This window comes from Choloepus didactylus, chromosome 2 (genome assembly GCF_015220235.1).
Source record: "Choloepus didactylus isolate mChoDid1 chromosome 2, mChoDid1.pri, whole genome shotgun sequence".
Classification (NCBI taxonomy): Eukaryota; Metazoa; Chordata; class Mammalia; order Pilosa; family Megalonychidae; genus Choloepus; species Choloepus didactylus.
The window spans coordinates 143995778-144023379 of NC_051308.1; the positions used below are offsets into that span (position 1 = coordinate 143995778).

At 34.2% G+C, this 27602-nt stretch overlaps 1 protein-coding gene across 3 annotated transcripts in view; it reads left to right on the forward strand.

The window, feature by feature from the left end:
- The window catches only part of DPYD (dihydropyrimidine dehydrogenase), a 943583-nt gene that overhangs the window by 39287 nt on the left and 876694 nt on the right, over nt 1-27602 (forward strand). The window contains exon 2 of one of the 3 annotated variants that reach the window (XM_037826567.1): nt 12650-12760. The exons of 1 other annotated variant lie outside the window; for it this stretch is intronic. In XM_037826567.1, coding sequence (XP_037682495.1) covers nt 12650-12760 — 111 coding nt within the window. Of the gene's footprint in view, nt 1-12649; nt 12761-27602 lie in introns of those variants that run through there. One more of the 3 variants, XM_037826569.1, reaches the window with a different exon arrangement.

Genomic DNA, 27602 nt, shown 5'->3' on the forward strand with positions numbered 1-27602 from the left:
TAGTTTCTGACTCTATGAATTTTCATATTCTAATTATTTTACATAAATTTATGTCAATTGATATATTAATTTATATCAATTTTCTGTTTGGTTTATTTAACTCAACATGATGTCTTCAGAGTTCATTCATGTTGCTGCATGTATCAGAATTTCATTCCTTTATTACAGATGAATAATATTCCTATTGTATGTTTAATAATTGTATGTATATACCAAATTTTGCTTATCCATTCTTCTGTTGATGGATGCTTGGGTTGCTTCCATGTTTTGTGAATAATGCTGCTGTGAACATTGGTGTGCAAATATCTGTTTGAGTGTCTGCTTTCAATTCTTTTGGGTATGTACCTTGAAGTGGGATTGTTGGGTCATATGGTAATTCTATACTTAAATTTCTGAGGAATTGCCAAGCTGTTTTCCACAGTGGCTGATTCATTTTACATTCCCAGCAACAATGAGTGATTGTTCCTATTTCTCCACATTCCTTCTAATACTTTTTATTTTCCATTAAAAAAATCATAACCTTTCTGGTGGGTGTGAAATGGTATCTCGTTGTTTTGATTTGTATTTCCTAATGGCTAATGATGTTGAATATCTTTTGATGTGCTATTGGCTATTTATGTATCTTCATTGGAGAAATGTCTATTCAAATACTTTGCCCATTTTTTAATTGCGTCGTTTGACTTTTCATTGTTGGGTTGTAGAATTTCTTTATATATTTTGTGTATTAATCCCTTACCAATTTGTGTTTTCCAAATATTTTCTCTCATTCTGTAGGTTGTTTTTTTACTTTCAGGGTGAAGTCTTCTGATGTGCAAGAGTTTATAATTTCAATGAAGTCCTATTCAACCATGTTTTTTTCTTTTCCCCCTTGTGCTTTTGGTGCAAAGTATAAGAAACCATTGCCTAACACAAGTCCCTGAAGATGCTTTCCTGTTTTTTTCTCTAGGAGTTTTGTAGCTTTGGTTCTTATATATAGGTCTTTGATCCACTTTTTTTTTATTATTAAATTCAGTTTTATTGAAATACATTCACACACCATACAATCATCCATGATATACAATCCACTCTCCACAGTATAACATAGTTATGCGTTCATCACCACAATCTATCTCTGAACATTTTCTTTACATCAGAAAGAACCAGAACAAGAATAAAAAATAAAAGTGAAAAAAGAACACCCAAATCATCCCCCCATCCCACCCCATTTGTCCTTTAGTTTTTATCCCCATTCCTCCACTCATCCATACACTAGATAACGGGGGTGTGATCCACAAGGTCTTCAAAATCACACCGTCACCCCTTGTAATCTACATTATTATATAATTGTCTTCAGGAGTCCAGACTGCTGGGTTGGAGTTTGGTAGTTTCAGGTATTTACTTCTAGCTATTCCAATACATTAAAACCTAAGAGGTGTTATCTATATAGTGCATAAGAATGTCTACCAGAGTGACCTCTCGACTCCATTTGGAATCTCTCAGCCACTGAAACTATTTCATCTCATTTTGCATCCCCCTTTTGGTCAAGAAGATACTCTCAGTCCCATGATGCCGGGTCCACATTCATCCCCGGGAGTCATACTCTGCGTTGCCAGGGAGATTTACACCCTTGGGAGTCGGGTCCCACATAGGGGGGAGGGCAGCGAGTTCACCTGTCAAGATGGCTCAGTTAGAGAGAGAGAGGGCCACATCTGAGCAACAAAGAGGTACTCAGGGGGAGACTCTTAGGCACCATTACATACAAGTTTAGACTCTCTTTTGTGGTAATGAGCTTCATAAGGGCAAGTCCCATGCTCGAGGGCTCAGCACATCAAACCGCCAGTCCCAATGTTTGTGACAACATCAACACCAGTCCAGGTGAGGATGTCCAACACATCCGCACCTTCCCCCAGATCCTCGGGGCTGGGGAGGGGGAGGCTGTAAATATATTTTTTATTATCTGCCCAAATTACTCTAGGATGTGTCACTATTTCACTCCAGCCTGCACTAACCTACCGTATCTCACTTCCTATTCAAAGTTCCATGCAATTGTGGTGTTTGAACAAATCGACTGTAGAGTTGTACCATTTAGAAAATTTAGATCCTGTACCAAATAGATATCTATTTCCTTGGTCTCATATGAAAGTTGAAGTTTTAAAACACAATCAGTTTCAACCTTTACCCTTTGGCCTGGCTTGCCCTGGTCTTAACCAGACCTGCTTCATTCATATCACTAATTGAAGTCTGGGCTCTTTTTCAGCCTTTTTTTTTTTTTTTTTGACAGTGGCTGTATCCACTAATACTGACATTCATATCTGCTGAGCTCTAGCTCTTACTTTCAGGTGTCTCAGAGATATGCATTGTTCCAGAGACCAATCAGGTTATATGCGAGGGGATCAGCATCTCAAAGTTTAGAGATAGGACTTACAATTCAGGGATAGAGTTAACTGCTGTAAGAGCTTACAATCTAGGGACTATTACAATTATTGTGTCCATGTTAGGCTATGTTCTAAGATTCAATTCTGAGTTTACACATTGTAGTTAGTCCATATTGGTGAGGCATTATCCCTCTCACCATGTTTTCTCCAACACTTTTACTCCTATATATATATTTTCCTACAATTTTATAGAGTTATATTCACATACCATACATTTATCCACAGTGTACAATCAGTTGTTCATGGTATCATCGTAAAGTTGTACATTTATCTCCACAATCAGCACTTGAACATACTGATTACTACAAGAAAAATTTTTTTTTTTATTTTTTTTTTTTAGCAATAAGAAAAAATTATAAAAAGAAAAATAATGTCATACAATACAATATACTACTAAGGACAGCAAATAACACCACTACCAAGAATCCCATATTACTCCCCTATATCCCCCTCTCATATACATTTAGCATTGGCATATTGCCTTTGTTACACTTAATGGAGGTATATTACAATGTTACTGTTGACCATAGACTCCAGTTTGCTTTGATTATGTTTTTACCTGAATACCATCCCTTTTTCAAATTTCTACATGGCTGACATTCATTTGCTTTCCCACATGCAAAAACATTTTTATATTTATATATTTAGTAACAGTCATTGGCCACTCCAGTTTTTGCCACGTTATACAGTCCCAGTCTTTATCATCTATCTTTACCTCTGGTGTCATACATTCTCCTATCCCACCTCTTTCAGCTTTACTCACAGACATATATAGGTCTTTGATTCACTTTTGAGTTAACTTTTGTATATGGTGTGAGGTAGGGATCCACTTTTATTCTTTTTCATATGGATAATCCAGTTTTCCCAGTACCGTTTGTTGAAGAGACTGTTCTTTCTCCATTAAGTGGAGTTAGCATCCTCATCAAAAATCAACTGACTATAGATATGAGGGTTTCTTTCTGAACTCAGTTCAATTCCATTGGCCTATATGTCTGTCTTTTTGCAAGTATCATGCTATTTTGATTACAGTGTCTTTGTAATATATTTTAAAATTAGGAAGTATGAGTCCTCCAACTTTGTTCTTCTTTTCCAAGATAGTTTTGGCTACACAGGGCCCCTTACCCTTCCATGTAAATTTGATCATTGGGTTTTCCATTTCTGCAGTGGTGGCTGCAGGAATTTTGATTTGTGTTGTTTGAATCTGTAAATCACTTTGGGAAGAATTGACATCCTCACAATATTTATTCTTCCAGTACATGAACATGGGATATCATTTATTTAGTTCTTTGATTTCTTTCAGCAATGTTTTATAGTTTTCCTGTATACGTTCTTTGCATTCTTGTTAAATTTGTTCCTAGGTATGTGATTCTTTTAGTTGCTGTTGTAAATGGGTTTTTTTTCCTTGATTTTCTCTTCAGACTGTTAATTACTAGTGTAAAGAAACATCACTGATTTTTTCACATTGACCTTGTACACTGCCAAATTACTGAATTTGTTTATTAGTTCTTGTAGCCTTTTTGTGGATTTTTTAGAATATTCTGTATATAGGATCATGTCATCTTCAAATCAGGAAAGTTTCACTTTTTCCTTTCAAATTTGGATATCTTTTATTTCTATTGTCTTACATAATTTCTCTGGCTAGAACTTATAGTACAATGTTGAATAACAGTGATGACCATGTGCATCCTTGTCCTGGTCCTGATCTTTGAGGAAAAGCTTTCAGTCATTCACATTTTAGTATGATGTTAGCTGTGTTTTTCATATATGCCTTTATCATATTAAGGAAGTTTCCTTCTCTTCCTAATTTTCTGTTTTCTTTTTTTTAAATCAAGAGGGGGTGCTGGATTTTTCCCAGTGCCTCTTTTGCACAATTGAAATGATCATGTGGGATGTGGGTTTTCACTTCTTCTTTTTTTTTTTTTTTTTTTTTTTTTGGTGTGAAGAAATTGAGATCATGCTGGAACATCCACGTGAGATATTTGGCATTCAGTTAGAAGTGGATGAATGCAGATTGAGGCAGATATCTAAGATTTGGAATATAGATATAAAACTCATCTGCAGAAAAGTAATCATAAATGCCAAACACTGACTGTTTCTAAGGGAGAAGATAAGGGGACATGCATTAGATGTCCAAAAACTGATTCAGTAGGGAGAACCCTCATTTTGTTCATGAAGCAAAATGGAAATCATAAAAGGAAAGGTAGTGAATAAAAATTTAAAAAGGTGTCTTAATGCCATGATGTCATGAAAACTGAAGCAGATGAGCTTCTGGATAGAACGATTTCACATCATTGAATAGTGAATAAAAATCATGGAGAACCAAGTATTGAACTAAGTCTTATAGTATAATAACAACAAATATTTGAAATATTGCATTTTCTTGATTTTAAAGAGTCCCAGCTCCCCAGGTCTCCATATGTGTCTTGCCTCAGTCTTATCTTCATCAAACAATTAAGTATTTTATGATAATCCTTCTTAGTAATAAAATTAAAAAAATGCATCAATTTTTATAAATTTAGATCTTATTTATAATATGAATAACTTACGAGCTCATGTATGTTTCTTTTTAACTGTTGGCCATGTAGGTGAATGCTAGCTAGTTATTATTGATTTATGGCAATCCGCTACCTTGGAATTCATGCTACTTGCTCAATTTATTTAATTAAAAAAAATAAATTAGTCCATGTCCTCCTTTTTTCTTTCCCATTAAATCTTGTTTTGCAGCTATTTGCCGATGGATATTCCTTTATTTTTGGCATACGAGGGTAAACTTAGCCTCTCTTGAACTTAGGTGACTCAGTCTTGTGAGCAAAGCTCCATTGTAAACAACAGTATCTTGTATACAAAAGTTAGTTGATTTAAGGTAAATCATAATAGTTTTTATATTTCTTAAAAAGGATCTCTAAGGCCTATTTTACTTGTGGCCATATATTTTCTGCATAGCAAGTTTTGATGTAAAATGACTAATTTTTCATGATAATAAAATCTATGCATTCCAGAATATGAATTTTCCTAATTATCCTGTAACTAGGTGAATGTTTTTGGTAATGTAATAATCCTAATCAGTTCTCTCCCTTCATGATTTTGCCTTGGGTTTCTGTATATAGATTCATAAATATACTCAACTCTTGCATATACATTATGCACTATTTTAGAATTGATTTTCATAGTTACGCCTTTTTCTAATATTGGTTTTTATTTAAATAAATAAAGCATTGATGATTTGCAAACATTATATTAAAGAAAAAAGTTTAGAGTTAAATTAGTGAAATTTTTAAATAAAAATAGCTGTAGTATAAGTTCTTATTTTTTTTGAAATATTTTTGACACCACTTTGGTTAGTGTTTGCACGTGCTATTGTATTTTCAATTCATGCAATGAAAGTATATAAGCAGTAACAATTAGCATACATTAGTAATGTTTTACCATTCAAATGGTTTAAGAAAAAGGAAAATGCTTAATTAATGACTAGTGTTAATTTCTTTGTTAGTATTATTTCAATTTAATTTTTTTAACTAAAGCAATACTTTATTAATACCTCCTCTGTCTAATGTAAAGTTTCTTCTTAATAAAATAAAAGCATAGAATCAATTTGGCACCATTTGCAGTTTTAAGTGAAATCCATCCTTTATGCTGATGTCCAGTAGGAGTGGCATTTGCACAGTTCCACAGACAGTAGAATCCTTTTCATGTCTATGCCAGAATCAGCCACCACCTTCAACATTTTCTGCTTCTTATTGATAAGTGTGAGGCCAACAGAGATGTTTAATGTATGTATGGTTCCTGAGTTTGGGTTCTCAATTTATTGTCAAAGACAATGATAAGACAGTTTTTCAAACAGAGAAGTGTTAGGTGCCTGGAACGTGGTGTGTGTTTTACAAATGGAGTAGGGTCATGCACTGGGACTTTGAAAACCAGGCTAGAGTTTCATAGGTAGACATTAGCTTGTTGAGTAGAGAAGTGACATGATGGATGTGATGTTTTAAGATGTGTAAACTATTTTATTTGTGTTAACTGTTTGTTTAATAGAAATGAATCAAATCTCTCAGGCCAGATGACTAGCAATCTGAAGGGGTTCATTCGTTTCCAGTTGATGAGTTTTTTGACATTTTACAAATTCATCATTTTAGTGTGATCTGTCTTCCCTGGAAAGGAAATGTAATGTGAATTCTCCTAAACATGTTAGGACCAAAGGTCAATGAGTTATATACAGTTTTACATATTATAAAATGATATCTACATTGCTATATATGTGTAGTGGATTTTTAAAATGTACATTTGAATTTCATGACTCTTCCACATTGCCATATTAATTTGTGAAGAGGATATTGCATTTTCAGGCAGTCTGCCTTTGAAATTGCAGGGCTTAATGCAAAGATAAGTTGAGGGACCTGTGACTCAGCCAATAATTTGGTTTCATCCAAGATGTATCTCTATTTTTAGTACTGTCTTATTTAAAGTTACCTTTTCACCTTGCTGCTTCATCTTTTTCTAGTTTATTGTGCTTTTATTAAATGATTCTAATGCAGATATTTGGAATTAATAATACAGGAACAGGAATGTGCATTAGTTGAATGGAGTCTGAAATCTGTTACATGCTAATTGCTAATATACAGTAATCACTGTGTTAACCACTCTAGACAGTTTTATGCATCAATTTATTTAATCCTCACATCTTATTTAATTCTTGCTATTTAATAAATTAATTAATACCTATGAGGGTTAGGTGCCATTATTAATCACCATTTTACAGTTGGAAAACTAACAATATTGAGAGGTTAAATAATCTGAAAAAATAATAGCGCTAAGATCTAAACTGAAATTTAACCTCAAGCACAATACATTCTGCTTATTGAATACTTAATAATATGAAAGTTATAAGATTCAGACAGTCAGAAACTCCTTTCCTTTACAGTTATTTATTGATTGTAAATAGCCACTGTACATAGAGTGGAAATTGGTCTTTGTATAGCACTAGTAAAATGGACAAAAAAATGGAAGATAAATTACTTGGAAAGGTAGTCCAATCTAAGGCAAAAAGAGCCAATGTCCAGAAAGGAAGGGCATTAAAAAAAAAAAAAAAGAGTCCTTGACTGGACAAATTTTGCAAGGTTTTCAGACTCCAGGGTTGTTTGTGTCTCAAATGTGGGCCTTGGGGTGAAAAAGCTGCATTTTGTCATCCTTTGCTTTCTGCACAACAGGAAACTGGCCATTAGTTCTGAGCTTATTCAAGAATCAAAGGCACCTCTTTAAATCCTAAGATTCTGATTTAAATTCACTTTACAATATACCCTAACGAGAGACATGGGAAAAGGTGGGATAATTGGCTGGGATTGGGACGTGTAAGCAAGAGACTTCTAAGCAAGAAAGTACTACAAAGATCATTTTGTCATTGATCAACAATTGTTAGATTGTTGCCTAGACGAAGCAACAAATATTGGTCAAAGGTAATAATCAATAGTTATTTACATTTTTCTATTAACTGAGAACCTTTATTGAGGAAAAAAATGGCAACACAATGTTATGGTGAAATCAAGGCAGTTACTTACACCCAATTTTGTTAAAATTAGAAAAGCATGTCTTTTACTTTCTCGACTGCTAAAATAAATACCTTACAATGTTTTGGCTTAACAATGAGAATTTATTGGCTTATGGTTTCGGAGGCCAGAAGGCTTGCTTCTTCCCTGGATTTTATCTTCTGACTGGTCAGTTATCTCAGGATTCCTTGGCTTTTCTGTCACACGGCAATGAATATGGCAGTGACTTCTTTTCCTTCTGAGTTCTGTTGACTTCCAGCTTCTGGCATCTCCCCACAGCTTCTTTTCTGTGTCCAATTTCCTTTGCTTTTAAGGAATTCAGTCATATCAGATTAAGGCCCACTGTCATTTAGTTTGGGCACGCCTTAACTAATAACATTTTCAAAGGTCCTATTTACAAATGGGTTCTCACCTACAGGATCAGTGGTTGGGACCTGAACATGCCTTTTGTGGAGGACGTGATTCAATTCCCCAGAGCATTTTGTTCTTTCTTCATTTTATTTTATTTTATTTTATTTTATTTTATTTTATTTGGGGAGAGGGAAAGTAGGAGATGTCTTATAGAGGCTCAGGATAAGCCATCAAAGACAAAATTTAAACATAATATTTGTATATCTTGTAAGTTGAAAAATTCAGTGTATGTTTATCATTTTAATGGCTCAGTATTATAGTAAGTAATGATGAATATTGAATAGGAAATATTTGTTTATAATTTCAAATGCAAAATGAATATTATGATTTACAACAGAGCTAGATTTTTAAAAAGGAGACTGGTCAGTCAAGTAACTTCCTGCAATTGGAATTCAAACTCTCAAATAGTACTGAAGTTCCAATATTTTAGAGTGAATATTTAGTGTTTTTATTTGTGAAGTGAGGGCCTATGATTTAAGTCAATATGGATTCTTCTTTGTGTTCTCTGTGGTATCACAGAAAAACTTCCAGATACAGAATTCTAGTTTGCACTTCAGCTGTTTCCCAGAATAGTGTTAACAGACAAATCAGTGACAACATACAACTGTGCTTTGATCTCATGTATATATACTTGGCTGAGATCATTTTCTTTCATTGCTTAAGCTGAATAAAATTAGTGCAGTTAAATTCTCTCAAATTATCTTTGTTTTCTGCCGTTAGACTCACCAGTACGTTTTTATTTTATTACTGAAAATGATTAGGTAAGCCAAAGGAGAAATTCTTTGGATGAGAGAAAGTCTTCTTCTAAGTATTATACTCTGTATCTGTAAGGGTTAATGAACCTCTTAAAGAGGTCAATTTATCCAGAAGGAGGACTCTGTGACCCTTTTGGGACCTGGCTTTGGTCATTTCTTAGGAAGAGGGCAATTTAGAACACACTTGTATTATTCTGCCAGCTCCTTAGATATTGATGATACTGACTTTTAGTGTAAAAAGTCTTGCTTTGGAAAATTGTTTTTAACAGCTCTCAACCACTCATGTCTTGTATTTTTTGTTTTATATCACTTTTCATTTGAGGTATTATTAAGTCAAATCCTTGGTAACAATTCTCCATAATCCAATTTATATTTTACCCAAGATCCATTGAATTTAACTAAATGCCTTTACACAAAGGTTAACCCAATATTTCATGTTATGTTATACTTTCTACTTATGCTATGTGGAAGAAAAGTTACTGTGATAAGAAGCCAATAAATTGCATTCAGAATGTTTATTCTCAAAAGTTACATTACTATGCTGACATAGATAAACATAATCATTTATCACAAGATGGATTTTAGAAGTAAAAACTAAAATAAAATGCAACCGTCTTTCTTGCCTTTTACCCAGTTTCTTTGCTTTAAATATTGGCCAAAATAACTACCTTAAAAATGTCATTTTTTATTTATCTCTTTGAATAAATGTATGAGATTAATAATGGTTTAAGACTGAACATCTAGACAAACAAAAACATTGCATTTATTTTATAACAAGAAAATGTTTTCAATATTTTTTCTATAGAAATGAGATGACTTGGAATTTCTAATAGTGGCTTTTGTTAATGGGTTGCTTCAGCATTATTTCATCATAAGGAATAAGCCATTCAAAACTCATAGCTTTATTTTGGTTGTCATCCAGTGGAAACAGAAATTGAACTTGATAGATTAAAGGAATATGGTGGAAGCTGTATGTAGGAATTACTAAAAAATAATCTTATAACATTTATATTGGTTTTATGAGGAAGTGATAGTAATGCTAATTAAAGGGAATATATTATACACCCAAATCCACTGATTGCAGAATTTGTGGTTATGTTTACTGAAACGGCTTTACTGAGATATAATTCACATACTGTATAATTTACCCATATAAAATATAGAATTCAGTGGCTTTTAATGTATTCATAGACTTGCACAACAATCATCCAAATCAATTTTAGAACATTTTCATCACCTTGAAAAGAAACCACAGTCATTCCTTCTTTCTCCCCAATACCCCTATGCTAACCTATACTTTGTCTCTATACATTGGTCTATTCTAATATTTCCTATAAATGGATCATGCAATATGTGGCCTTTTGTAACTGGCTTCTTTCACTGAGCATACATTTTTCAAAATTCATCTATGTTGAAGCATGTACCAGTATTCCATTCCATTTTATGGTTAAAAAAATTCCATTGTATGGATAGATCACATTTTATGTATCCATTCATCTGTTGATGTATAGTTGGCTTGCTTTTACCTTTTGGCTATTGTGAATAAAGTTGTTGTGAACATAGGTAAACAAATATCTCTCTCAATCCTGTTTTTAATTATTTTGGGTATACACGTAGAAGTGAGAGTGCTGGGTCGTATGGTAATTCTACATTTGTCATTCTGAGGAACTGCCAAAATGTTTTCTATAGAGGTTTTATCATATTACATTTCCACCAATAATGTACAAGGGTTCATACTTCTCTGCATCCTTGCCAACACTTATTATTTTTCATTGTTTTAATAGTAGCCATTTTAGTGGGTGTGAAATGGCATCACATTGTGGTTTTGTTTTGCATTTCCCTAATAGCTAATGATGTTGAACATCTTTTCATGTGATTTTTAGCCATTTGTATATGATATTTGGAAGAATGCCTAATTGTCTTTTGCCCACTTTTTAATTGGATTGTCTTTTTTGTTGTTGTTGAGTAGTAGCAGTCCTTTATATATTTTCTGGAAATTAGACCCTTATCAGATATATGTTTTGCAACTATTTTCTCCCATTCTGTAGGTTGTCTTTTCACTTTCTTGATAATGATCTTTGTTGAACAGCAGTTTTAAATTTTGATGTCCATTTTATCTGTATGTTACTTTTGATGCTTATCCTTTTGGTAGAAATCACTGCCAAATCCATAGTCATCTTTCTCTTAAGCGTTTTATGGCTCTATTTCTTATGTTTAAATCATTGTTATATTTTGAATTGATTTTTGTCTATGGTGCAAGATAGAGGTTCAACTTCATTTTTTTGCATGTGGATATCCAGTTGTCCCAGCAGCATTTGTTAAAGAGATTATTCTTTTCTCATTGAATTTTCTTGGCATCCTTGTTGAAAATCAATTCACCATAAATGTGAAGGTTTAATTCTGGACTCTCATTCTAGTCCACTGATCTATATTTTTATCCCATGTCAATACCAGATTTCATGATTACTATAGTTTTGTAGTAAGTTTTGAAATCAGGAAGGTTGAGTCCTCCAACTTGGTTCTTTTTAAGATTTGTTGTTGTTGTTGTTATTTTTTTGTTTTTTGTTTTTCCTCCATTCTGAATCTCTTGCCTTTCCATATGAATTTTAAGATCAGCTTGTCTATTTCTGCAAAGATGCCATCTGGAATTTTGATAAGCACTGCATTGAAATTGTAGATAAATTGGGGGAGAAATGCTGATTATTGTCAGATTAACTTAAATTTGATTAAGTCTTTGACTGTGAGAAAGTTGTCTTGTGTTATTTCTGATAGAATATCTGCTGCCAGTTATTTATTTATATCTGAATCTAAGCTCCCCTTTAATTTTTACAATTTGAGTTCTGCATTCTCAACTGATTTGAGTACCCTTCTTTGTGAAGCTCTTCAACTGTTGAAAACCTATATGTCTCATCTAAATTTTATTTCCTCTGGGTTTTTCTTTAGTTATTACATATTGCTTTGCAAAGCATAAAAGTTGTTGAAAAATGTAAAAAAATATTAATTGGATAAAATGCAAACATTTACCATTATAGTTCTTCCTTTCTGATCAAATTGTAGCTTTCTTTCTTTTCTCTCTCTCTCTCTGATGTTTGTTTTCCCTGAATAACTGATTTTGACAAGCCAGTAGAAAAAATAATGGGGAATAGTTCCTTATATTTTATCCAGTTTAATTTGTTAATGTAAGTATTTGAGGAGCCATTTCATATTTTGGTCATACGTTGAGCTTTCTTGTTAATTCTTATTTATATTTATTTTTTTCTCATTTGTTTTATTCTAAAAATAATTTGGTTTGTCTCAGTTTTTCCATATAGAATTTTATTTTATCAAGATTTTTCCATACTGGACTTGCTTATTTTAATCAAATACAGGATTTCTCTCTTACTTTTCTTAAATACCATCTAGTTAATAAGAGCTTTCTCTCCCAGCTAAGTATTTCTTTGGGGAATGGATAAAGGGATGTTAAAATAAAATTTTGATTTTTTTAATGCCAACATATTTATATATGATTATACATTGTTTATGTTGTCTTCAGAGCATACTGGCTTTAAATCCTCGGACACAAACTCATGCAACTCTACGTTCCACTTCAACCAAGAAATTAGACAAGAAGCATTGGAAAAGAAACCCTGATAAGAACTGCTTTGTAAGTACCACTGACACATAATTTCATGCTGAAAATGGTCTGTTTTCACACATTGTAAGAAAAGATTTTACACTTACTTAGATCTACAATTAAATATGAGTGATGCATAGATGTGATTTTTTTCATATTTTAAACATTTAATATTTGATTAATCTCAAAAGTGTCCTTAATTTTACTCTTTAAAGAAATCTTCTGAAACACTTAAAAATCATATAAATTTAGTTTTGTGCCAAAATTTCTTTTCTTAAAATCTGTAAAATTTCCCTTGTGTTGTACATTAATCCAGTGATATGGAAGACTTTCCATATTACAGATATAATCAACTGAAGGTGGGGACTACTAGTGTCTAAAAACTAGTTGAAAATACACTTTGGGGGAACAGTTCCATTTTGAATAGGAACATGTAATATTTCCAGGTGAGGGGCAGGAGCAAAACAGTGTTTCTTGGGGAGTACTGATTGCTAGAATCTTATTTAACTGGGCCCATGATGTGAGTACAGAGCTGGGACTTTTGAGGCCATGAATGGGGTATAAGTACGGCATCAAAGAAAATATTCAGAATACCATCTTAGGGCATGTATAAGCCCTTAAATTTGGAAATCGATTTCTTTTTCACCTGATTTTCTCAAACAAGCCTATACATTGAGATAATTTATAATATTACCTAACTTGACCCTATCTTTTTTGGAATTTGTATGTATCTTATAGTATGTATGATTTTAGTTGTTTTATGTGCTTTTTTTTCTTCTCCCCACATTAATGAGTTTTTTGCTTTTTTATTTTTTAAATTTTTCTATCACTGGCACCCAGTGAAACAAAGAAAGGGAAGCACAAAGAAACAGAATGACTTGAGAAGATCACATAGCCATTTTGTAGCAGACCTGGATTTGGAATTCAGTTTTCCTTTCTCCAGTTCTGTATGCTTCACTTCCTACCATGGTACTTCTAGTAGAGGTCTCTGGAAGGACATCAGTGTGGTCCAAATTAGATCCAGGAATAGGCAGACTACAAGGCATGACCCTGTATAATGATGGAAGAATGAAGGTCACTGAAATGAGTATCATGTAATTTTCAAACCTAGAACGCCCCTTAAAGATTATCAAACCTAAATCTCTCAATTTAAGAGTGTGGAAACTATATCTAGAGAAACTATGATTTTCCTAAGTTTCCTCATTTTAGGTGATCAGACTGTGTATGGCAAGGGTTTATTTAGAAAAAGCAGCTGTTTCTATTATGATTTTTGTTGTTATTATTTCATGGAAATTAGCATTTTAATCCATAATATGATACTATAATTGTTTCTTATTTATTGTAATTTTTTTATAATTGGTAAAGATTCAGTGAGATAGGCTTTCTCATACAGTCTCCCAGCAAATATATAATGGCACCAAATTCTTAGAAAAGCAATTTAGGCATTAATCTTTAACAATAATCATTAATACCTTTAAAATTATCAAACACTTAGAATTAGTAATTTATCTTCTGGCAATCTTGCCTAAGGAAGGACTCAGTATTGGAGAAGAGAATTGAGCAGAATGGTGATTATCCCAGCATTATGTATTTGATAAAGAAAAATGTGTGTGTCAGGGAGGAAACCCACTGATTTCCAACTTGGATATGGTTAAGCAAATATGGCAGATCCATTCACTGCTAAATTGTGTGACTGTTAAAGTCAGATTTTAAAAGATTAAAATAGGGAAAAATGCTCACAAAATTTATTACATGGTAAAGGCATGAAATATCAGTGTATTTAAGAATGACTGATGCATTTATACACAACAAAGCCCATGTAGATATCCACAAAGTATAAGTAAAAATATACTAAAATGTTAATAGTGATTATCTTTTTTTCTTGGTGCTTTTATGTATTTCAAGTTTTCTACAATGAACATTTGTTAATAAAAATTAAAATGAAACATTTAAATTATAATAATACTCAATAATATCAGATTTATTTCTTTGTGACACACATGGATTTACAAGTTTCATTCACAAAGTGGAAATATGGAGCTGGCATTGAAAGTTATATTCAGTTCAGTTAGAGAATGTTCTTTCTTTCCTTTTTATTGTTATCCTTTATGTACTTACATAAACAATTGAATAAAATATCCAAAAGATAAAGTTATATTTGAAATTTATATATTTCATACTTTTGTTTTATAATCATTAATCTAATTTTGAACATTATTTCCTTGCTTTGTAGCTATATTGTTAACTTTGCAAGTAAAGGAGTGTAATTTGAGAACACTAATTGCGTTATCCCTAAACAAATAATTTGATTATATAATTTTGAAAATTTAAAATATATTTTTGCCAAAACTCCTATTGTTTACTTTCACTCTCAGGAAAATAGAGTAAGCGTACCTTTCCCTACTCCTCCTGTTAAGCACAGAATAATACCTTACATATAAGAAAACCATAGAGACTCTGAAATGTGGGGAGCAGAGGCCAGAGCAGGCAGGGGACCTCAAGACTCAAGGAACAACACTGTAGTAAGTTTCATTTTTCGTTGTATACCCTGATTTGGAGCTGACGAAGCTGGCAGCCTCAAAATGCCAACATGTGCATGCACACACAAAAAAGCCTGTACAAAAGTTTGCTCTTTTTAACAAAGGACCAGAACAGGAACAGCCTACCAAGACAGAAAACTTTTAGACAGTAAGTGCTCTGCTCCATCCAAATATCACAAAAAATTCTGTGGCCTCATCCTTACCCATAAAAGCAAAGCCTGAGTGGGGAGTTTAGGCTTCCATCCTTGTGATGCTTTAATGAGATGCCTCAATGCCCCTGCTGGGGTGATGTCAGAGAAGGCCAAGTAGGGACCCAGGACTTTCATCCTTGCTAGCTGGTAATGACACTCCCCTCGCCTGTTGGTGGTGTCAGTGGTGAGATCACTGGACTTCCACCCCCACCCAGAAGAAAAAAAGAAATAATGACTGAAAACTTCCTAAAGTTGGCAAAAAGCATAAATGTTCGGAGTCAAGAACATGAAAAAAACCCAAGGAAATCCAATTCGAAACACATCATAATTAAACGACTGAAAACTGAAGACAAAGAAAATATCTTGAAAGGAGCTGGGGAGAAAATTCACACCTATATTGCAAAATAATTTGGATGAGAGTGTATTTCTCATCTGAAACCATGGAGGCCAGAAAGAAGGGGCACAGCATTTTTCAAATTCTGAAAATAAAGAACTGCCAACTCAGAATCTTGTATGCACTTATACTAGTTTGGATGTATTATGTCCCCCCAAAAGCCATGTTTTAATCCAATCTTGTGGGATATTTGGATTAGGTTGTTTCCATGGAGATGTGACTCAACCAACAGTAGGTGACACTTTTGATTAGATTATTTCCACGGAGGTGTGGACCCACCCATTCATTCTTGATTAGTTTCTGGAGTCCTTTAAAAACAGCCAACACAGGCCTGGATGCTTGCTGTCACTTAGAGATGCTAGGAGATACAGACAGAAGGACATTTTGAGATGCTAAGCTAAGAAGATAAAGTCATTGTGAAACACAGCCTGGGAGCAAAGGATCGGCAGATGCCATCCTCATGCCTTCCCACCTAACAGAGGTTTTCCAGATGCCACTGGCCATTCTTAACTTAAGGTATCCTTTTGTTGATGCCTTAGTTTGGACACTTTTATGGCTATAGACTGTAAATTTGTAGCCATATAAACCCACTTTATAAAAGCCAGTCTATCACTCGTATTTTGCATAATGGCAGCTCTGGCAAACTGGAGCACCACTAAAAATATACTTCCCAATAAAGGGGAAGTCGAGGCTTTCTCAGATGTAGGAAAATTAAGAGAATATGTTGTCAGCAAAGCTGTCCTAAACAAATGGCTATGGGAAGATTTCTAAACATAAAGGATACAATAAAAGAAGGCACTTAGACACATCAAGAAGGAGGAACACGGTTAGCAAAAGTATGTATAAATACAATATGCATTCCTTCTCATGACTTTTCTAAATTATGTTTGATGGTCGAAGCAAAAGTCATGACACTGATTTGGTTCTAAACATATGCAGAGGAAAGATTTAAGACAATTATAAATGCGAGAATAAAGGAATGTAAGGGAGATAAGGTTTCTGTACTTCATTCAAACCAGTAAAATGATGACACCAGAAGACTGGCATGTTAGGTTTATGTAATGTAATACTTAGAGCAGCCACTAAAAATGCTATACAAATAAATACACTCTAAAACAATATTGATAAAGCAAAATGGAATGCTAAAAATGCTCAAGTAACACATGAAGCCAGTTAAAATAAAACAGAAAAAAAGAGAACAGAAAACAAAAAATAATAAATAAAATAGTATCCACAAGGCTTAACAATAATTACATTAAATGTAAACTGTCTAAATATATCAGTTATAAGACAGAGATTTTAAGATTGGATTAAGAAATATGACCCAACTATATGCTGTATGTAAGAATCTCATTTCAAATGTAATAATATAGTCAGGTTGAAAGTAAAGTATGAAAAAGGATAAGTCTTGCCAACCTTAATCAAAAGAAAGCTGGAGTGGCCATAATAGTATCAGATAAAGTAGACTGCCTAGGAAAGAAAATTACCAGAGACAGAGATGGACATTATATAATGATAAAAGACTCAATCCACCAAGAAGACATAAAAATCCTAAGTCTACATGAAACAAACTACAGAGCTGAAAATTATGTAAATTACCAGCAAAAGCTGATAGAACTAAAAGAAGAAATAAGCAAATCTGCGATTACCATTGGAGATTTCAACACTCCTCTCTCAACTATTGATAGAATACTTAGAGAGAAAATCAGCAAGTATATAGAAAAAACTCAAAATCACCATGAATTAACAGGAGTGAATTGACAGTTTTAGAATAGTGCACCCAACAACAGTAGAAAATATATTCTTTTCAATTGTCTGTGGAACATATACCAATACAAACCATATACCAAGCCATAAACAAACCTCAAACATTTAAAAGAATTTAAATCTTGAAGATTTTTGTTCTCTGATCATAATGCAAACTAGATCTCATTGTTAAAAAGATAAACAGTAAAATTTCCAAACACTTGAAACCAAACAACACACTTCTAAGTCATCCATACATAAAAAAGTAATTGTCACAGTGTAAAAATTACACATTTAGCAAAATGAAAATACAACATTCTAAAATTTGCAATAGTCTGCTAAAGCAGAGCTATGAGAGAAATTCATTTCACTAAATGCATACTCCAGAAAAGAGGAAATCTGAAATCAATTATCTAAGTTCCCACTTCAAGAACCTAGAAAAGGAAGAGCAAAATAAACCCAAAGTATGCAGAAGGAAGAAAATAATAAAGTTAAGAACAGAAATGAATGAAATTGGAAACAAAAACAATAGAGAATATCAGTGAAACAAAGAGCTAATTCTTTGAAGATCGATAAACTTGACAAACCTATGAAGACGGACAATGAAAAGGAGGAGATACAAGTTACAGTATCAGGAATAAAGCCGTAGGTATCAATACGGACCCTGGAGATATTGAAAGAATAATAAGAGAATAATATGAACAACTCTACAGAAATAATTTGACTACTTGGATGAAATGGACCAAGTCCTCAAAACACAAACTACCACAACTCATCCAATATGAAAAAGAAACTTTCAATAGTCCTATAACAGTTAAGGAAGTTGAATTTGTAATTTGTTATTTTATCCCAAAAGAATATCTTCAGGCCTACATAATTTTAGTGTAGTGTTATCCCAAACATTTAAAGAGGAATTAGTACCAGTTGTACACAGTGTCTTCCTGCGAATAGGAGGGAACATGTGCCAGTTCATTATATGTAGTTAATATTATACTGATTCTAAAATCACACAAAGAGAATATCAAAAAAAAAAAAAAAAATCAAACCTATACACCAGTTTCTGTCTTGGATATAGACACAAAAATCCTTAACAAAATATTAGCAAATAGAATTAAGCACTATGTAAAGTGAATTGTACATAATGCTCAAGTGGGATTTATTCCAGGGAGGTAAGGCTAGTTCAGTATTGAAAACCAATCAGTGTAATCCATGATATTAACAGCCTAAGGAAGAAAAATAACATCATCATAATAATCATTGCAAAAAAGCATTTGACAGAATTCAGCACATAATCATGATAAAAACTCTCAGAAAAATAGGAATAGAGGGAACTTCCACTAGTCAACAAAGAGCTTCTACAAAACAAACAAACAAAAACCCTGTAGCTAATAATATTGTACTTGATTGTTAAAGACTAAATGCTTTCCCCCTAAGATTGAAAACAAGTCTTTCATTCCTCTGATTCAACATAGTGCTGGAAGTTCTAGCCAGTGCAGTAAAGCAAGAAAAGGAAATAAAAGACATACATATTGGAAAGGAAGAAATAAAACTGCTTCTATTTGCAGATGACATGGTTATCTATATAGAGAATTCCAAGGAAGGTACTAAAAAACTATTAGAACTAAACAGCAAGCTTATCAAGGGCACGTGATAGAAGTTAAACATATAAAAATAAATTTTATTTCTATAAACTATCAATTAACTAAAAGACAAATTTTATTTCTATATACCATCAATGAACTCAGGCACTGAAATTAAAAGTACAATGCTATTTACAATTGAAATGTGTTAATCCAACAAAACATGTACAGGACTTTTATGCTGACAACTACATAGTGCTTATGAAGGGAATGACAGAAATCTGTATGAATATAGAGATATAACATCTTTATAGATTGGAAGACTCAACATAGTAAAGATGTGAATTTTCTCAAAATTGATACACAAGGCTAATGTAATTTCTATTAAAGTCCTGGAAGTTTTTTAGTAGATATAGACAAGATTATTCTAATATTTATTTGGAAAAGTGGAGAAACTAGAATGGTGGTATTTATGGGGGAATAGACATACAGATTAGTGGAACAGAACAGAGAAGCTGGAATAGACCCATACAAAGAAGCCTAACTAATATTTCCAGCAGTGCAAAATCAGTGAATGGAAATATTGTTGGAGTAATTGGACATCCATAGGCAAAAAACATGAACCTTGACCTAAGTCTTACACCTTATACAAGGTGTAATACAAAAATTAACTCAAAATGGATCATGGACTTAAATGTAAAGCACGAACCTATAAAACTTTTAGAAAACAGCATAGAGAAAAATGTGGGGATCTAGGGCTAGAGAAAGAGTTCTTATAGTTGACACCAGGAGCACAATCCATGAAAGGAAAAATTGATAATGGATCTTCATTTAAATTAAAAACCTTTGCTCTTTGAAAGACCTGTTAAGAATATGAAATGGAAAGTTAGAAAGTGGGAAAAATATTGCATACTACGTATCTAACAAAGAACTAGTATCTAGAACATATTAAGAACTCTCAAAAAAACTTACAGTTAAGAGATAACCCAATTAGAAAATGGACAAAATGCATGAGAAACTGGAGAAACTGGATCATTTATACATTTTTGGGGGGAATGTAAAATGGTACAGCCTCTTCAGAAAATGGTTTGGCAGTTTCTTAAAAAAATCTAAATAAGCAACTACCATATGGCCCAACAATCATCCTCCTAAGCATTCATCCCAGACAACTTTTGTCCATAAAGAACTTGTACATGAATGTTTATGTGAGCTTTATTCATTAGGCCAAAAACTGGATACAGTCCAGATGCCCTTCAACAGGTAAATGGTTAAACTGTGGTATGTCTCTGCTCAGCAATAAAAGAAGTGAACTATTGATACACAGAATGACCTGAATAATGTAATTCCACTTATATACTATTTCTGACATTACAAAATTACAGAACTGGAGAACAGATTAGTGGTTGCCAGATTTTGAGACAGGTGTGGAGAGAGGGAAGTGGATGTAGGTATAAAAGGGCAACATAAGGAATTCTTTTGGTGATGAATAGCTTCTATATCTTGATTTTCAATGTCAATATCCTGTTGTATTATTGTGTTTTAATTTTGTAAGCTGTCATCAATGGGAAAAACTGGGTAAAGTGCACCTGGGATCTTTCTGTATTATTTTTTTACAACTGCATTCAATCTACAGTTATCTCACAATTAAACATTCAATTAAAAAAATCAACCTCAGATAATATTATAAGATTGAAAATACAAATGCTTATGTTATCAGGAGGCCAAAAATAAAAATACATTGCATAAAACACTTATTTTGTTATTTGGTTTAGTATTTTCATATGCTAAGTCTTGAAAAATATCTATCTTTCCAAGGGACTTTGGAACTTATCTAATTGAACTTTCTATTTGATAAAAAATCCCTTTGAGGACAAGAGGTCAACCTGTCTTTGCTTGGAAATACCAGTGGTAAGGAATTAGGGCACATGCCAAAGATGAGGTAGACGCCAGCTCTTTGTTAGTGATGGAGGTTTGCGAAACTTAAAAGTCATACAATGTGCTAATTGAGTAATTAACCCTCACCTAAAATATGTTCTTTGATGTAAATTAAAAGCCTTAAAGGAGGTGGCAGGATATCCCTGTTTGATAGAACCTGACAAAATGTAAGAAAAAAGAGTTTTGCTTCAGGTAAGAGGTAGGTAGAAATAGGACACAGGAATGAGTTGATGGGTAGAGGTGGGGTTTTGGAGCACCAAGGGGAGTTGCAAATATTTCACCCCTGAATTAGACAGCTTAATTTCCATGGTTCCGTGTTCCATTATTATAATCACTAGCATGCATCCTGATTAAATAAAATTAACTGTCAGAGCTGAGAGGGAAAACACAACCAGATGATCAAGCTCACTTCACATTCATTTGGGCCCTTAGTGCTGCCCTGCAATCATAATATTTATTTTTCTAGTCTATTCATTCTCCCATATTCCTATATAACTGCTTTGTACCTTCTCTCTTCTCAAGTCTCTAACATTTCCTTTCCCATTCTCCTCTTAACTGAGATCTTTGCTTTTTCTTTCACTAGAAGTAATCAGAGAACTTCCATAAGCTCCCCCAGTAGCATCTCTCCACCCACTGGCACCTGGTCCCATATATCTCCCTTCAGTACTGTTACTTTCAGTGAACTGCCCATGTTCCTATTCATGGCTAACCTCTCGTGCCCTAGATCCAATCTGTTATCATGAATATTGCTTTAGTAATTTACCCTCCTTTTTCATGTGTCATCAGGTGTTCATAATTGTTAGCATACAAATCATCTATCTTAAAAATACACACACACGTTGTTTTGACATACCCTTCAGATTCTGCCACACTTACCACAAAACTCTTCAAAAGAATTGCTTTTATTTACTGTCCCCAAGTGAACATAGTGAACCTACTTCTATCAGACCCTTTCCCCAACAGTCCACTTCTATTGCTCTTGTCAGGGACACTGGTTGCAGGGGATGCTGTGATGCCCTGCCGAGCTCTTTTTAACTGGGCCAGTGCACCCAGCCTCCAGCTGCTGAATGTCAGCTGAAGAAGGCTCACAGTTGCCTCATACTCCAAAGAGATAGTCCTGGAGAATTTCTCTTGCATGGGGGGAATTACCACCCTGGAAAGTTATGTGTCCCCCACCTCCAGGATGCACAAAGAAGCACTTGCCTCAAGATAGGGTCTACTCTAATGACTGCATCCTTGCTCAGTATTTCCCCCTCTCTTACCCTGTCTCACCTCTCCTGTACTTTGTTTTTCCTGAAGAGCATTTACTCCATAAATCACATGCACTCAAAACCCTGTCTCAAATTTTGCTTCTAGGGGAAATGAACTTTGAATTGCTAAATTAGAGTCAAACCTTGGTCCTCATTTTACTTGGACTATCAATAGCACTTGATGCAGCCGATCAGTCTCTCTTTGAAGTACTTCCTTCACTTGGTATCCAGGATGCCAAACTCCCTGCTTTTCTTCTTAGCTTATTTGCCTTTCCTTCTTGGCTATTTTGGTTGTTCCTTATCTTATCATCCCTAAATATTAGAGTGCCCAAGGCTCAGGCTCAGTCCTTAGATATTTATCTCTTTTTCTCTTTTTAATACTCAGTATATCAATGACCTCGTTTCGTCTCTTCACTTTAAATACCATCTATAAACAGATGACTCTTACATTTACATCTCCAGCCTGGATCACTCCCTTGAATTCTGTGCCTCCATAACCAAGTGCCTGCTGAATAACTCCACCTAGCTCTCTAATAGTCATCTCAAACTCAATGTATTGAAAATCCAGATTATGGTCTTGCCTCCCAAACCTGTTCTTCCTGGAGTCTTTTCCATCTATTCTTTCACTCCCTTCAAGACAATCTTAAAGTTGTCCTTGATTTTTTTTTAATTCCCTTACATCCCGTATCTATTCAGTAGTTCCTTTGGATATGTCTTCAAAATATATCCAGAATCTGACTACCACTCACCCCTCTACCACTACCAACCTTTATAAGCCACCACCATAGTCTCTAATCTGTATTAATGTGATTGTCTCAAAATGGATCTCCATTGCTTATGCTCTTTCCAGGTGGTCTATTCTCAATAATACATCTGAGATAGCCTTTAAAAATTCCTATGTTCAGCATCGTTCAGTGGTTTTTTTAATCTCATTTAGAGTTAAAGCTAGAATTCTGAAATAACTTCCAGATCTGGTTCCATGCTCACTCTGACATCCTCTAGGATTCACTGTTCCTCACTCTGCTCCAGCTAACTGGTCTCCTTGCAGTTCCCGAATCACAGAGATACACTCCTGGCTTTTCCTCTCTGCTTGGAACTCTCCTTGCCCAGATAGCTGCAGAGGTAGCTGCCTTACTTCCTTTAGGTCTCTGCACAATTGTCACTTCAGCAAGGCCTTCTCTAGCCACTCTATTTAAAACTCTAACTTGCCTCCCTAAGTTGATATTCCTAGCCTTCCTGCTTAAGATTTCTTCATAGCCTTCATCACTGACATACTCTATTTTTCTCTCTTACTTTGTTTATTGTCTATCTTTTTCACTAGAATATCAAGTCTAGGAGGACATAGAAGGATTTTTTTTTGTGTTTTCTTCATAGCTGTCTCCTCTGTTTCTAGAGCACTGCCTGGCACATGGTAGATACTCATTAATTGTCTGTTGAATGAATACATAAATGAATGAATGGCATTCTTCTTTTACCTATTCTTTATATACTAAACATAAGCATTACATATTTTCTTGTACTTTACAGTTTCTAGAGAACTTTTGAATATTACATTTGAATTTTACAGTGCCTATAGACATGCCTCTGAGACAACTCAGATTTGTTCGACCAACTGAAAAATGATTTACTTAAGTTCATTGAAATAACTAAGTGTTGCAGCCAGATCTAGAATTCTGATCATCTGGATTTAGAGTGTTTTTTTGGGCCTATCACCTTACCTTCTTAGAAAAGACAGTTGAGATTTTGAGAATACAAATGCATCAAAATTAAAGAACATGTGTATTTTAATGATTGTCACATTTGTGGCCAGTAATCTTACATAATTTTTGAAGATAGCTAAAGAGGTAAATTTTTAGCCAATTCTCTGACCTCTAAATATAAATGTTTTATTCATTTTTTGTTTGATTTTCTAACTATTTGCTTTGGTTTTAAAACTTATTGTTTTCTTTTGATTCAGATAATCACTGAATCACTCTGCATATCTTCATCAGAGTTGCGGGTTGGGGTTTTCTTCAGCCATTGCATATTTTTCTTTGTCCCCCTCCCTCCCTTCCTTCCTCAGTCCCTCCCTCCTTCCATCCCTTCCTTCCTCTCTTTCTTTCAATTTCTTAGGTGCTTCAAGTACCCCATATGTCAGGCACTGTACTGAATGCTACTCAAAGTTGAATAAAATCTGCAAACTCAATAGTCTAAAATTGTCTATCAAAGTGGATAAAAATTTGGTTTTAATAAATCAATTATTAACTTGAAAAATAGGCACTCATTTGAATGGTAAAATTGCCTTAAGAATGGCAATTCTGAAATTTTTTGCCCAGGGATGTCTTCACTTGGCAGTTTAATACCATTCTAGTGCTAATTGAAAATTCTGAATTCAGTAGGGGGTTTAAACTAGCAAATGTGTTTATATTGGTTAATGAAGCATGAAGCAGTCGTTTCTGGTATATTTTAAGCAGGTGTTCCATAACTGCTGTTTATTTTTGCCATTTTTGAAAATGTTGAACTGTCCTAATTACATAAATATTTTGCACTCATTTTTTCCATTAGCAATTTCTGAAGACCATAAAATATTACAAATCAGAAAACTAATCCTGGGTGAAATGAAAAGGAAAAGCAATTAAAGACAGCCAGTTATTAGACATATTTTATAAATTTTTGCTAATTCATTCTCAAACAAGGCCCATAGTAGGTGCTCACAATAATAAAATAAAAATAAGAACAAACCATAATGTGTATTTAGAATTTGCAGCATGCATCATGTTTCTAAATCTTTAAGAAATCAGTCATATAAGCCTCAGAATAACCCTATGAGGCAGGTATTATATTCTGTCTCCAATTATAGATGAAGATACTGAGGCACAGGGAAGCTTAAGAAATTTGTCCAAAGTTCCATAACTAAATGTTGGAACTAGAGGTTCAATTCATGCAATCTGGTACCAGAGTCTTTTAAGTAGGATTTTAAAAATAAGTAAATGAAAATAAATCTGACTTCTTTCTTTGATGATAAAGAAAATTAAGAAGTAATACATTGATTTTGGTAAATCATTTGTTTCTTCTTGTTTGAGTTTCACAAGCTCAGTCACTAGTTACTTTGAGCCTTTATTTTCTGTTTTCAATGGGCTGGGCATTGTGCCACTTATCACATTGGGTTAAAGATGAATACGATAAATCCTTGTCAAGAATTTCTTACACTCTCTTGAAGAGACAGAGTTATAATAAGTAATAAAACTTCTTCAAAGAAAAGAACTATGAAGGAGTTCTAATTATCAAGGTGAGTTGATCCTATTTGCCTTCAGCTGAATCAATCTAAAGACAGATTTAAGGGAGAAGGTGGGAAGCAAGAATTCTGGGACTGGTGTTGAAGGCTGGCATACAAATGATGAAGACTAGTAACAGTGGTTATAGAGGAGAGAGGATGTGCTTGAATATAGTTAGGAGATAAAATAAATACAACTTTGCAGTTGACTTTATGTGTGTACTTAGTTGTTTATAGGATATATTTAGGGTAATTAACGAATTCTGTTTTGGATCTTTTGAGTTTCTTGTGTCTGAGGAACATCCGATTTAGATATAAAAGGTTGTAGCTCAGTAAATGTTTCAGAGAAGGAGATAAAGACTTTAAAATTCATAAGATTATATGTGAGTAATTAAAAGTCTGTGGTTAGTGTTATGGAAGAAGAGAGGTTATGGAAGATGGAGGTTAGACTATTGGGTAAAATTCTCAAGAGGGAAGAGAATGGAAGTTAGACTACTGGTAAGATGTAAGGAAGCACCTAAAGACTTAGTAATCAAGATAAATAATAAAAAGTACATTAAAAATACACATAAGAACATATGTTTTTCCTTTTCCTGGGGCTTCAGTATAACTCAGCATGGCATGGGAAGGGCAGGCAGAGGATGAGAATTTATCAAAGAAGCATTATGAAAGGTGGGATAAGAATCAGAAGAGCATAATTTTAGTTTCTACAAGGAAGTAGAGGGCAAGGTGTTCTTGCTCTATTATATGATTTCTTGTGTTCCAAATATGGTTAATTTTGTACTTTTGAAATTTATCCTTATAGTTTGTTCTGTCTACTGGTTAATTTTTCTTTCTCAAATTTGCATGACTATTTAGGGATGAAATCCACTTAGTTTAAAAAAAAAAGTTGCTATTCAATTAATCTCATTCAGTAAGAGAAGGCTGAATCACTATTGCTTGAATACCCAGTACTTGGATCTATTAAACTTGATATAGAATGCAGGACCCAATATTGGTACTTAACAAATTCACAATATGGATTCTATTTTTAAGCTCCACAAGAAAATGAACTTTTGACCAGATTCACAGTATGAAAGCAACTCCTGTTCCACCCTTGCTGCATCCCAAACCATACTTTAAAACAGCATCTTGAGGTGGCGGAAGAGGACGGTGGCATAGAGAGGAGTGGAAGCTAGATAGCCCTCCTGGAACAACTAATAACTAACCAGGAGCAACTAGTAAATAATCTGTAATAACTGCGGGGGGCAAACGTGACTCTCCACTCATCATATAGCAACCTGGGTTGGGAGGAATGCCCAAGATCACAGCATAATATCTCTAAGTAAAGACTGTGGATCCAAGCCGAGAGCCCCCTCCCCCCAATGGCAGCCCAAACTGCAAAGCCTGGCTGTGATAGACAGCAGCACTCTCCGAGCAAGTGAATATAGTTCAACCCAGCTCCAACTGAGGCTTTAATTAACAAACTTGGACTGCTCAATACAAGTTATGAATCCCCAAAAAACAGACAGAGGCTTTTAGTGATGACTGACCTTGGAGAGCTGGAGGGTGGCTGTGGACTGGCCCTGAAGGGGGCTTTCTGTCCCTTTTCTGGCTAAGTGGAGAAAGCCTCAGCCATTTTCAGTTTTCTGTGCTCTGACCCAGACAAGGCTGGAGTAGCAGAATCAGAGAGACTATTCAAATGCAAATGATATCTACCCAGGGTGTGAATCTTCCCTAAGAGGAAAGAGGTGAGGCCCAGCTCTACTATCTGCCTTCTATTCAGAACCAGACCCCAGAGCCTGGGGGAAAACAGCCATGGGCCATACCTCCTTACACCAGTCTGGAGCTAAAGACTGGCAGGCACTACCTGCTGGAGAGAAAATCACAGTGATTGAGGCCTCACAGGGTGTATCAGTCTTCTAAGACACCCTCAGGAGATACTATTGCCTCCTTCTGGGACCTGAGTCAGTTCTGGTCTGGGAAACCTGATTGGGGTAACCA